Below are 12,524 nucleotides of genomic sequence, written 5' to 3'. Positions count from 1 at the left end.
ACCCCCATAATGCCTCGCCTTTCCAGTAGTTGGGCCCTCCCCATGGACCGATTGCCATTTATTAGCCAGAAAACTTCTAGTAGCCACTTCTAGTATTTCAGGCACATGGACTCCTTGGGGAGAATAATAACCCTATGTTCATATTTAAACCCACAAATGGAGACAGTGAATGTGTAAATGACCATGTTGGCAGATGAAGGACGTGTTATTCAAAACCTGGCAGTATCTAACACTGACTAAAAGTCATGTGACTGGTGTGCAACCGTTTCCTCCTTAGGCTGGTGCCACCGTAGCCTTCTGACTGCTCTCTCCGACTCTGGTCTTTCTCTTTCCTCTAGATAACCATCAAATCTGACTCTGTCACTGAAACCCCTCAGTAGGTCCCCACAGTTTTTAGAACAGTGTTCACACTCCCTAGCTTAGCACACAAGCCCTCAGGACCTACCCTCTGCAGCCACTTTAGTCTCATCTCCTGGCTTCTTCAATGAAGGCTCAGTGGGTAAAAACCTGTCTGCAATGGAGGAGACTTGGGTTCTATCTCTGGGTTGGGAAGACTCCCTAGAGGAGGAAATGGCACCCCATTCCAGTATTCTTGCCTGAAAACTCCCGTGGACAGAGAAGCCTAGTAAGCTACAGCGCATCCACAGGGTCGCAAAGAGGACACAACTGAGCAAATAAGCACACACACACATCTCTATTCACAGACTTATTTTAGCCACAGTGAGGAACTCAAGAAGGAGCTCACCCTGTGCACACCTGCCCCTTTGCCCTCATCTTGGAATGTCCATCCCCTCATTCTTAATCTCACTAATTGCTACTAGTTTTTCACTGTAGTATTAATGGCTGATATTTTTCTACATATACCAAGTGCTGGCCCTATGCTTACTGTGAATACATGTGCCATTTTATTGAACCTTGATGATAATCCCAGGAGGTAAACATTATTATTATTGCCATTTTACATATGAAGCTTGAGGACATGAAACAGCTGCCAAAGTTGTGAGGCAGGAAAGTGATGGAGCTGTGATTTGAATTCAGGTCTCCAGGACTCAAAAGGCAAAACTCTTAACATCTCACTCCAGTGCTTCAGAGATCCTCTTCCTCCAAGCTTTCCCTGACTTCCTGTCTGGGTCAGACCTCACCTAGGCCCCTCCTGGGGCCTCTCCCACCTCTTCCTCTGCTCACCTCCCTGGGTGACACATTCATCTTCTTCATCAGCCCGTGATCTCCATAAGGGAAGGGGTCCTATCTCAAGCCACGTTTGTATCTCCAGTTCTTGCCACTTTTTCTGGCACATAGTGTGTATTCAGTATTGATTAACTCAGTGAATAAATAAAAACCTTCCTTTCCCTGGCAGTGTTTAGGAGACTAATTGTATATTTATTCCAAGATCAAAAGTGCCAGGTGAGTGAAGAGTATAATTAACCAGTGGCAAATTCAGATTTCAAGATCTGAAGAAGTCACTGGTAGCCACCTGTATCATTCTCAGCCAAGGCCAGCACTGGTCCTCAGAGAGAGGTTCAGGCAGGAGGCATCAGTCTATTCTGCCTTCATCACTCCGACTGCAGGCTCATCAGTGTTCAGAAAGCTGGAGAAAATTAATGTCATGTCTCACCAGAGACAGCCTCAAAATATATTATTATGTGGACATGGACCTTTAAATCATGCCATATCCATATAGGAAGGCAAATCCATTCTCTCTAGATGGACTATAAATTGCAATGAAAAAGATCTGTTATCATTGCTTTCCAAACTAAGTTATGGTAAGTATTTTTAATCCCATTTTCCATTGTAAATTATTTGTGATAATAATGGGCCAAGCATTTAAATTCTACCTAGTAATCTTATTTCTGATCATACTTAACACATTACCAAGTTTACAACTCTCTGTTACCCATCATTTCTTGAGTATTAATTAGCAGAGTAATGACTCAGAGTGATCACTGTCATGGAACTAAATTAATATCTCATCCATAATGTGAAGGACATCTCAAAGGTATCGTGAATATCAGAGAGTTGATTCTGCTAGAGTTATTAGCTAGTGAACATTAATAAAGCTGCCAGCGTAACAGGGCAAGTTCCTATTTGGCAACAGTCCATCATGTAGATGCTTACAGAGGATGGGTATGGAATATAATGCATTCATGTGGTTCACATTTTATGAAGTGAACTTAAAATAGATTGTTGTGTTTTTTCATAGATGTTAACGTTTCCATAATTTCTTCTTTTATCTCTGCTACAATTTGACCAAATCTTACTGGTCACTGGGTGTTCTCATTACCTTCCTCTGTCCCATGGGTGCAATGCTTCTGAGGTGCCTGAGTGGTTGGTAGTGGATATAGGGTTCAAATGACTCACTTGTACCCTTTGATCCACGAAGGGTGGACAGCTATAGGCTCTCAGTGTTTCCTGTGCCCCAGAAACACAAGTATTATTCTACTGGTTTCTACCACTTCAGGTGTGCAGCAGTTTTCTTCCAAAAGAGGCTGTAAGACAAGAAATGGAGGCAACAGAATGAAGGTGTCTCATGGGGTTTCACAGGCCTGAAGCAGCTGTGTAAGAAGGCCTGTTAGGGGAACACTTTCTTCTGAATGCTCTGAAGTGTCCAGAGCAAGCCAGTTTCAGAACCACCGGGACACTTGACAGATGTTGATTCAACTCTGTTCCTCAAAGTTTGCCTGACTACCTGCCAGTTCAGTTCAGTTCAGTTCAGTTGCTCAGTCGTGTCTGACTCTTTGCGACCCCATGAACCACAGCACACTAGGCCACCCTGTCCATCACCAACTCCCAGAGTCCACCCAAACCCATGTTCATTTAGTCGGTGATGCCATCCAACCATCTCATCCTCTGTCATCCCCTTCTCCTCCTGCCCTCAATCTTTCCCAGCATCAGGGTCTTTTCAAATGAGTCAGCTGTTTCCGCATCAGGTGGCCAAAGTATTGAAGTTTCAGCTTCAACATCAGTCCTTCCAATGAACATCTAGGACTAATCTCCTTTAGGATGGACTGGTTGGATCTCCTTGCAGTCCAAGGGACTCTCAAGAGTCTTCTCCAACACCACAGTTCAAAAGCATCAATTCTTTGGCTCTCAGCTTTCTTTATAGTCCAACTCTCACATCCATAGATGACTACTGGAAAAACCATAGCCTTGACTAGACGGACCTTTGTTGACAAAGTAATGTCTCTGCTTTTTAATATGCTGTCTGCTGCTGCTACCAAGTTGCTTCAGTTGTGTCCAACTCTGTGTGACCCATAGACAGCAGCCCACGAGGCTCCCTCATCCCTGGGATTCTCTAGGCAAGAACACTGGAATGGGTTGCCATTTCCTTCTCCAATGCATGAAATTGAAAAGTGAAAATGAAGTCACTCTAGGTTGGTCATAACTTTCCTTCCAAGGAGTAAGCATCTTTTAATTTCATGGCTGCAATCACCATCTGCAGTGATTTTGGAGCCCAGAAAAATAAAGTCAGCCACTGTTTCCCCATCTATTTGCCATGAAGTGATGGGACCAGATGCCATGATCTTAGTTTTCTGATTATTGAGCTTTAAGCCATGTGGTACTATATACCATGCCAAGAATACAAGTATGTTTGAAGAGAGTGTCTGAGAGCTCTAAAGAGAGACAAAAGCACCATTCTTGCATCAGGATCTTTAGCCTTATAGATAATCCAGGCCAAATCCAGAGATCAGGGTCAATCTGGTCAGACCCAGAAATGGAAGTATCCACCCTTACCTGTTAATGATAAGCTTTTCATAATTGCAAAGCTTAGCTTTAAAAGATTAAAAAAATGGCACATCACCAACTCCTGCTGCCAGTGATATCAGTGGCTAGAATTGAGTTTAGAAATAAGCATGGTGACTGCAGCCATGAAATTAAAAGACACTTCCTCCTTGGAAGAAAAGCTATGAAAAACCTAGACAGCATATTAAAAAGCAGAGATATTACTTTGCCAACAAAGGTCCATATAGTCAAACCTATGATTTTTCCTGAGAGTTGGACTGTGAAGAAAGCTGAGTGCTGAAGAATTGATGCTTTTGAACTGTGGTGTTGGAGAAGACTCTTGCGAGTCCCTTGGACTGCAAGGAGATCCAACCAGTCCATTCTGAAGGAGATCAGCCCTGGGATTTCTTTGGAAGGAATGATGCTAAAGCTGAAACTCCAGTACTTTGGCCACCTCATGCGAAGAGTTGACTCATTGGAAAAGACTCTGATGCTGGGAGGGATTGGGGGCAAGAGGAGAAGGGGACGACAGAGGATGAGATGGCTGGATTGCATCACTGACTCGATGGACGTGAGTCTGAGTGAACTCCGGGAGTTGGTGATGGACAGGGAGGCCTGGCGTGCTGCAATTCATGGGGTCGCAAAGAGTTGGACTGGAGAGAGTGATTGATCTGATCTGATCTGATGATTTTTCCAGTAGTCATGAATGGATGTGAGAGTCGGACCATAAAGAAAGCTGAGGGCCGAAAAATTGATGCTTTTGAACTGTGGTGCTGGAGAAGACTCTTGAGAGCCCCTTTGACAGCAAGGAGATCAAACCAGTCAATCCTTAAGGAAATCAGTCCTGAGTATTCATTGGAAGGACTGATGCTAAAGCTGAAACTCCAATATTTGGCCACCTGATGCGAAGAACTGAATCATTGGAAAAGACCCTAATGCTGGGAAAGATTGAAAGCAGGAGAAGGGGATGACAGAGGATGAGATGCTTGGATAGCATCACCAACTTGATGGACATGAGTTTGAGCAAGCTCTGGAAGTTGGTGAAGGATAGGGAAGCCTGGGATGCTGCAGTCCATGAGGTCGCAAAGAGTGGAACACAACTGAGCAACCAAACTGAACTGAAGCTCTGATTTGGCAGGGACTTAACTAAATCAGCCATCTCCAACCTGGCTGCATGTTAGGATCTCCTACAGAACTTTATAACATTATTACCTTTTTAAAAGAGGCTTCTCAGGGGGCTCAGTGGTAAATAGCCCACCTGGCAATGCAGGAGACTCAGGAGATTCTGATTTGATTCCTGGGTTGTGAAGATGCCCTGCAGGAGGAAATGACAACCCATTCCAGTTTTCTCACCTGGAAAATTCCATGGACAAAGGAGCCTGGCGGGCTACAGTCCATAGGGTCGCAAAAAAATGAAAACGACTGAGCACAAGCACCGTTTTTTTTTTTTAATATTTATTTATTTATGACTTGGTTGCATTGGGTCCTACTTGTGGCACGTGAGGTCCTTGTTGAGTCATAGGAGATCTTTCACTGCAGCGTGCAGGCTCTCTAGTCGCTGTACATGGGCTCAGTAGTTGCAGTGTACAGCCCAGTTTCTCCATGACATATCGGATCCCAGTTCACCCTCCGCCCCTCGTCCAGGGTTAGAACCCTGCATTGCAAGGCAGAGTTCCAACCACTGGACCACCAGGAAAGTCCCACATTATTATCTTTTTAAATTTTTTGTTTTGAAAAAGTTTTAGACTTACAGAAAATGTTGCAAAAATAGTACAAGGGAGTTTCTGTATATCCTTCATCCTGATCCCCTAAAGTTAATATTCTGGTGCAGTTCTCAAAAGTAAGACATTAACGCTGGTGCAGTACTCTCAACTAAACTGCAGGCTTTTTTCAGATTTCACCATTTTTTTCTACTGGTGTCTTTTGTCTCCTCCAGGACCCAATCCAGGCTCCCTTTGCATTTGCTTATGTCTCCTTAGTCTCCTCCAGTCTGTGACAGGTCCTAAGTCTTTCCATATCTTTCATGACTCCAACACATTTGAAGAATTCTGCTCATTACTGTAGGATATCCATTGCTTTAGATTTGTGGCTCAGAGGGTAAAGTGTCTGCCTGCAATGCAGGAGACCTGGGTTTGATCCCTGGGTCAGGAAGAGCCCCTGGAGAAGGAAATGGCAACCCACTCCATTGTCTGGAAAATCCCATGGACAGAGAAGCCTGGTAGACTACAGTCCATGGGATCGCAAAGAGTCGGACACTACTGAACGACTTTACTTTCACTTTCTTATTATTAGTTTGAGGTTATGCATTACTGAGAAGGATGCCACAGAAGCAGTTGCATCTCATATCAAGAGGTACATGATGTTAAAATATCTTACTACTGGTGATGTTAACCTTAGTAACTTGGGTATGGTGTCATCTGCTAGGTTTACTCATTGTCAGTTTACTATTTTTTCCTTTTGTCATTAAATACCTAGGGGTGCTTTATGCAAATAATCTATTTCTCATCTCCCCCCCCCCTTATATTCCATTCATTCATGCATCTTGCCTGCAGTAATTACTGCATTATTCTAATGGCGATTTTCTACTCCCTCATTTTTTTCTGGAGTATTAGTTGGAATTATACTGCAAGGAAATGCTTTTTCTTCTCCCTCATTTATTTATTTAATCAGTAATTTATTGAAATCGTCATGGACTCATAGATATTTATTCTATTTTACTTTATGGGACTTACAATTCAATATTGCCATTATTTATTTTGATACACAAAACCAAGTCACTTTTTAAAATACCTATGCCTGGGACCCTCTCCAAATCAATTAAACAAGACTCTGTGGAGGTGGAGCACAGGCAGTGGTATTTCTTTAAAGCTCCTCCTGTGCACTAAACATTAGTTCTTTTATCCTACCCACCTGGCTTCTCTATAAAGAAAAAGAAAATTCCTTCTTCGCATTATTCTGCAGGATTTTGTTCCCACACTGGCCCTTGGGGGGCTGATAACAGGCTGCAGCCACTTAGGGAACAAACTGGCTCTGTAATTACCATACCCCTCCCACCCCCGCACCTTCACTCCCTGAACATCCCCTGGCCCCCACCAGCAACTTGGATGCCAGAATCCTCCCTTCTACAACAGTAGCCTCCTGATGTGGAAATTCTGCTGATTCTTATTGTTGTAGTCATTTGGATCAGGTGGAGGGGAAAAAACCTATAGCAGCTTATAGAAAGTCAGGCTTGAGAAAAAAACTCAAGGAATTATAACCTTAAATTTTCTGAAGGAAGGGCTTTCTGAATGGCACAGTGGATGACAGCTAACAGCATGCTGACAATCTACAGGAAGATTGTTCCTGCAGTTGCTTCAGCTCTGCCTTCTGTAATCAATCCCATCAAGCACTTTTCTGCCATTTGGACAAAGTTTTAAAGGGTGGAGACAACCCCCACTTATTTGGACACCTTTGAAACCATAATGACCAAAGATGTAAATCTCCCTTGAGGAGATCAGCAGGGAGCCAGATGTGTTTTCATTCAAGCAGATGGTCTTCCTGAATAAGGAAATTGAACCTACAGCGTCCTTTAGCTGGTTTCCAATTTCCCTCTATTCCTAGGTGCCAAATCAATCTCATGATATTTTTAGAAACCTGATTGTTTCTTTAGTCATACTGATGCCAATAATATGCTCAAAACTTAGCTGAATCAGATTTAAAACCTGATGCATGCTGGAGTAAAAACTCAACACCAAGTCTACTATGGTGACATGAATTTAGCATGGTTCCCCAAATTATGCCATATGAATCTAAGAAAGATATGTCTCGCAACTTTTTATTTCTTTTTTATTTTCTTCATACTGGTCAGTTCCAACTTGAATTTTTCCTACCATACACTTTCTGTGTTGAAAACAACTTCTAGTAAAATTTGAAGGGGATTCTAATTTCTAGGGCAATAAATAAGTGAAAGTGTTAGTCACTGAGTCAGGTCCAGCTCTTTGCAACTTACGGACTGTAGCCTGCCAAAGTTCTTCTGTTCATGAAATTTTCCAGACAAGAATACTGGAGTGGGTAGCCATTCCCTTCTCCAGGGGATCTTCCTGACCCAGGGATCAAACCTAGGTCTCCTGCATTGCAGGCAGCTTCTTTACTGTCTGAGCCACCAGGGAAATAAATAAGTGAACTCTATAATAACTAGATAGGACGGGATCTGATGTCTTAATATAAAACACAGAATTACTTCCGAGACAAGCATAATAGAGATGCAAAGTATTAACTCAGCATAGCATCCAACCCAGGATGAGGAATGTTTAAATGGTGCATGACAAAAATAAATCTCTTTTCCTGGAAGAACTTTAACCTCAGAGGAGAGGAAGCTCAAAGGTTTACTGCTGTCAGAGCCACAAACTCAACACCCCTCTTGATAAAAGACTTCGATCCCTGACCTCAGTAAAGTTGCTACTCTAAAAGCCATTTGTCTATTGATCTCCTCTGAAGAAAGCGAATAGGTGTCTAGCAGGATGAGCATCTCTGGGAAACCAAGTGACTGTACTTAGAGTAGAGCCGAGTGCTGGGAAGGGGGCCCTAGGCATCAGGTGCCGTAAGGTGGTTTGCAGGAAGCTGGGATGCCTTTTAAGAGAAGCCATAAGAGGGACAAGAAAAACTTAGTTTCTGCAGCAAGGCTGCTTGGTGAGTGTAAGTCAAAGTAGGAAGCGTAATCTACTGGGATGTCTTGACTGCTCTTGTCATTTAGACTTCAACACAGAAGAGATGGAGTGGACTGGCCTAGAATGGAAACTGATCAGAGACCAGAGCTCTTAGAGAGTGAGATATTTTAATAATCCAACATCAGGGCGCCAACCACCCCTCATGTTAATCCTGTTCACATTATCTTTAAGAAAGAGCCAGTATTTCTCCTTTGAGGCAGATATAGAGATAGAGATATGGAGCACCTGCTAGGAATAAGACAAAGGCCTATTCTCGTGAATAGACAAGAAGCAAGTAAACAACAATAGCAATTTCAGAAACCAATTAATGCCATAAGGAAAATAAATCCAGGGACTTCTCTGGTGGTTCAGGGAAGACTTCATGCTCCCAGTACACAAGGCCTGGGTTCGATCCCTGTTCAGGGAACTAAATCCCACATACTGCAACTAAGAGTTAGTGTGCAACTAAAGAGAAGGCAATGGCACCCCACTCCAGTCCTCTTGCCTGGAAAATCCCATGGATAGAGGAGCCTGGTAGGCTGCAGTCCATGGGGTCGCTAAGAGTTGGGCACAACTGAATGACTTCACTTTCACTTTTCACTTTCATGCATTGGAGAAGGAAATGGCAACCCACTCCAGTATTCTTGCCTGGAGAATCCCAGGGACAGAGGAGCCTAGTGGGCTGCCGTCTATGGGGTCTCACAGAGTCAGACACGACTGAAGTAACTTAGCAGCAGCAGCAAAGATCCCGCTAAGACCCAGCACAGCCAATAATAAATATTTTTTAAAAAACCGTTGCAACGAAAAGAATAAAATACTTAGGGACTATATCTACCTAAAGAAACTAAAGACCTATATATAGAAAACTATAAAACACTGGTGAAAGAAATCAAAGAGGACACTAACAGATGGAGAAATATACCATGTTCATGGATTGGAAGAATCAATATAGTGAAAATGAGTATACTACCCAAAGCAATCCATAGATTCAATACAATCCCTATCAAGCTACCAATGGTATTTTTCACAAAGCTAGAACAAATAATTTCACAATTTGTATGGAAATACAAAAAACCTCGAATAGCCAAAGCAATCTTAAGAAAGAATGGAACTGGAGGAATCAACCTGCCTGACTTCAGGCTCTACTACAACGCCACAATGATCAAGACAGTATGGTACTGGCACGAAGACAGAAATATAGATCAATAGAACAAAATAGAAAGCCCAGAGATAAATCCACGCACATATGGACACCTTATCTTTGACAAAGGAGGCAAGAATATACAATGGAGAAAAGACAATCTCTTTAACAAGTGGTTCTGGGAAAACTGGTCAACCACTTGTAAAAGAATGAAACTAGAACGCTTCCTAACACCATACATAAAAATAAACTCCAAATGGATTAAAGATCTAAACATAAGACCAGAAACTATAAAACTCCTAGAGGAGAACATAGGCAAAACACTCTCTGACATAAATCACAGCAGGATCCTCTATGACACACTTCCCAGAATATTGGAAATAAAAGCAAAAATAAACAAATGGGACCGAATTAAAATTAAAAGCTTCTGCACAACAAAGGAAACTCTAAGCTAGGTGAAAAGACAGCCTTCAGAATGGGAGAAAATAATAGCAAACGAAGCAACTGACAAACAACTAATCTCAAAAATATACAAGCAACTCCTGCAGCTCAATTCCAGAAAAATAAACAACGCAATCAAAAAATGGGCCAAAGAACTAAATAGACATTTCTCCAAAGAAGACATACAGATGGCTAACAAACACATGAAAATATGCTCAACGTCAATCATTATCAAAGAAATGCAAATCAAAACCACAATGAGGTACCATTTCACACCAGTCAGAATGGCTGTGATCCAAAAGTCTACAAGCAATAAATGCTGGAGAGAGTGTGGAGAAAAGGGAATCCTCCTACACTGTTGGTGGGAATGCAAACTAGTACAGCCACTATGGAGAACAGTGTGGAGAGTCCTTAAAAAACTGGAAATAGAACTGCCATACAACCCAGCAATCCCACTGCTGGGCATACACACCAAGGAAACCAGAATTGAAAGAGACACATGTACCCCAATGTTCATCGCAGCACTGTTTATAATAGCCAGCACATGGAAGCAACCTAGATGTCCATCAGCAGATGAATGGATAAGAAAGCTGTGGTACATATACACAATGGAGTATTACTCAGCCATTAAAAAGAATACATTTGAATCAGTTCTAATGAGGTGGATGAAACTGGAGCTGATTATGCAGTGAAATAAGCCAGAAAGAAAAACACCAATACAGTGTACTAACGCATATATATGAAATTTAGAAAAATGGTAACGATAACCCTGTATGCGAGACAGCGAAAGAGACACAGATGTATAGAACAGTCTTTTGGACTCTGTGGGAGAGGGAGAGGGTGGGATGATTTGGGAGAATGGCATTGAAACATGTATAATATCATATGTGAAACGAATCGCCAGTCCAGGTTCAATGCATGATACAGAAAGCTTGGGGCTGGTGAACTGGGATGACCCAGAGGGATGATATGGGGAGGGAGGTGGGAGGGGTTTCAGGATGGGAAACACGTGTACACCCGTGGTGGATTCATGTTGATCTATGGCAAAACCAATACAATATTGTAAAGTAATTAGCCTCCAATTAAAATAAATAAATTTATTTTTAAAAAAGAAAAAAAGAATCTTTTGATTAGGTAATATAACCTTTTAAAAAAATAAAATAAATAAAAAAAAAAAACAAAAATAAAATAAATCCAAGTGAGATGGAGAGATGGGGGCAGGCATTGGTTAAGGGTTCTCTGAGGATGATACATCTGTGTCAATCCCCAGCAGTGAGAAGGAGTTAAATGAGGGGGTGTACCAGCCAAGTGATTACCCTCAACAGCCATGACCTCAGGGAAGGGACCAGCTTGGCAGAGTTGACCACCAGAGAGGCCAGTAAGGTAGGAGCATAGCAGACAAGGCTGAGTAAATTAGGAGAGGCTCTGGAGTGAATCTAGCTTACACCCTGTAGGCCATGCTTTTAGTATAGCTGGAAGCCTCTGGAGGGTTTGGAGAGGGGTGGGGGTGGGGAAGCAGAATAATCTGTTTTTGTTTTATAAATATTATCATAACTGTTTGTGCTAAACAGACTGTATGGGGCAAGAGTGGAAATCAGAACTATAGTTGGGTTTTAAGACTATGTAGTTTCTAAATCCCAAAAGCCTGAATGTCCTAGTGCACATGTTTAATCTCACTGATCACGATGGTCACTGACTTTATTTCACAACCTCAGAACCTCTCCGTGTGTATATTGCTTAAACATCAGAAAAGCCATTTGTTGAAATTCATTTAACTTGAAAGTGTAGTTTGTGCTTATCAGCTTATTAAAGATAACATCTTACCTAAATCAGTGAAAGGATTTTTGTTTTTGTTTTAATCAGTTATTTCACTTTCCTCCTACAGGGATCCCAACCACCTTTCAGTACCTTATCACTATTATGAACCTTTTGGACCTGATGAATGTACAATGTACCTGTCCCATGAGCGAGGACGGAAGGGCAGTCATCACCGCTTTATCACAGAGAAACGAGTCTTTAAGAACTGGGCACGAACATTCAATATTCACTTTTTTCAACCAGACTGGAAACCAGAATCTCTTGCCAATAGTCATTCTGAGAATAAACCTGTGTTCTGAAGAATGTGTGTGGCCAGACGGAAATCCTAAGAACCCCACTGTATCAAACATTGGGCCACTGAACTTCCTGAAACCCCAGACATGAAAGAGGAACAAAACTGGCTGCAGGAATAGCTTCCTCCTCAAGAGGTACCATGTATAGATGCCTCTGAGGCATGACTACAAACTAGTGCAGTTGGTCTATAAGGGAAGATTCCAGAATTAATACATCCCAGTGAGTGTTGTCCCTTTCTAAAGGGGTTACCTTAGGAGGCAAATGCGCATTTCAGTGATGCTGCCGTGGCAGAAAGTGTGTAGGATCTTTTTAAGTATTGCCTTCGAAACTGAGACATAAACAACTCAACATTAGATGTATCCCTTTGTAGAAATACCACCTCTAAAGTCATTTTTCTATAAAATTGTATCCTAACCTGAACTATA

General features: G+C 42.1%; 1 protein-coding gene across 1 annotated transcript in view; it reads left to right on the top strand.

Annotated features, from left to right (window-relative positions):
* The window catches only part of ST6GALNAC5 (ST6 N-acetylgalactosaminide alpha-2,6-sialyltransferase 5), a 221,515-nt gene extending 209,380 nt beyond the window's left edge, over positions 1-12,135 (top strand). The window contains exon 5 of the mRNA XM_055585436.1: positions 11,873-12,135. Within this exon, the coding sequence (XP_055441411.1) occupies positions 11,873-12,104 (232 nt within the window). The 3' untranslated portion in view covers positions 12,105-12,135. The remainder of the gene's footprint in view (positions 1-11,872) is intronic.
* Positions 12,136-12,524: the final 389 nt, after the last annotated feature.

The sequence above is a fragment of the Bubalus kerabau genome, chromosome 6 (assembly GCF_029407905.1).
Source record: "Bubalus kerabau isolate K-KA32 ecotype Philippines breed swamp buffalo chromosome 6, PCC_UOA_SB_1v2, whole genome shotgun sequence".
In the NCBI taxonomy this organism is placed as follows: Eukaryota; Metazoa; Chordata; class Mammalia; order Artiodactyla; family Bovidae; genus Bubalus; species Bubalus kerabau.
Note: the sequence above shows the minus strand (reverse complement) of the source record. Positions and strands in the feature narration are given on the sequence as shown.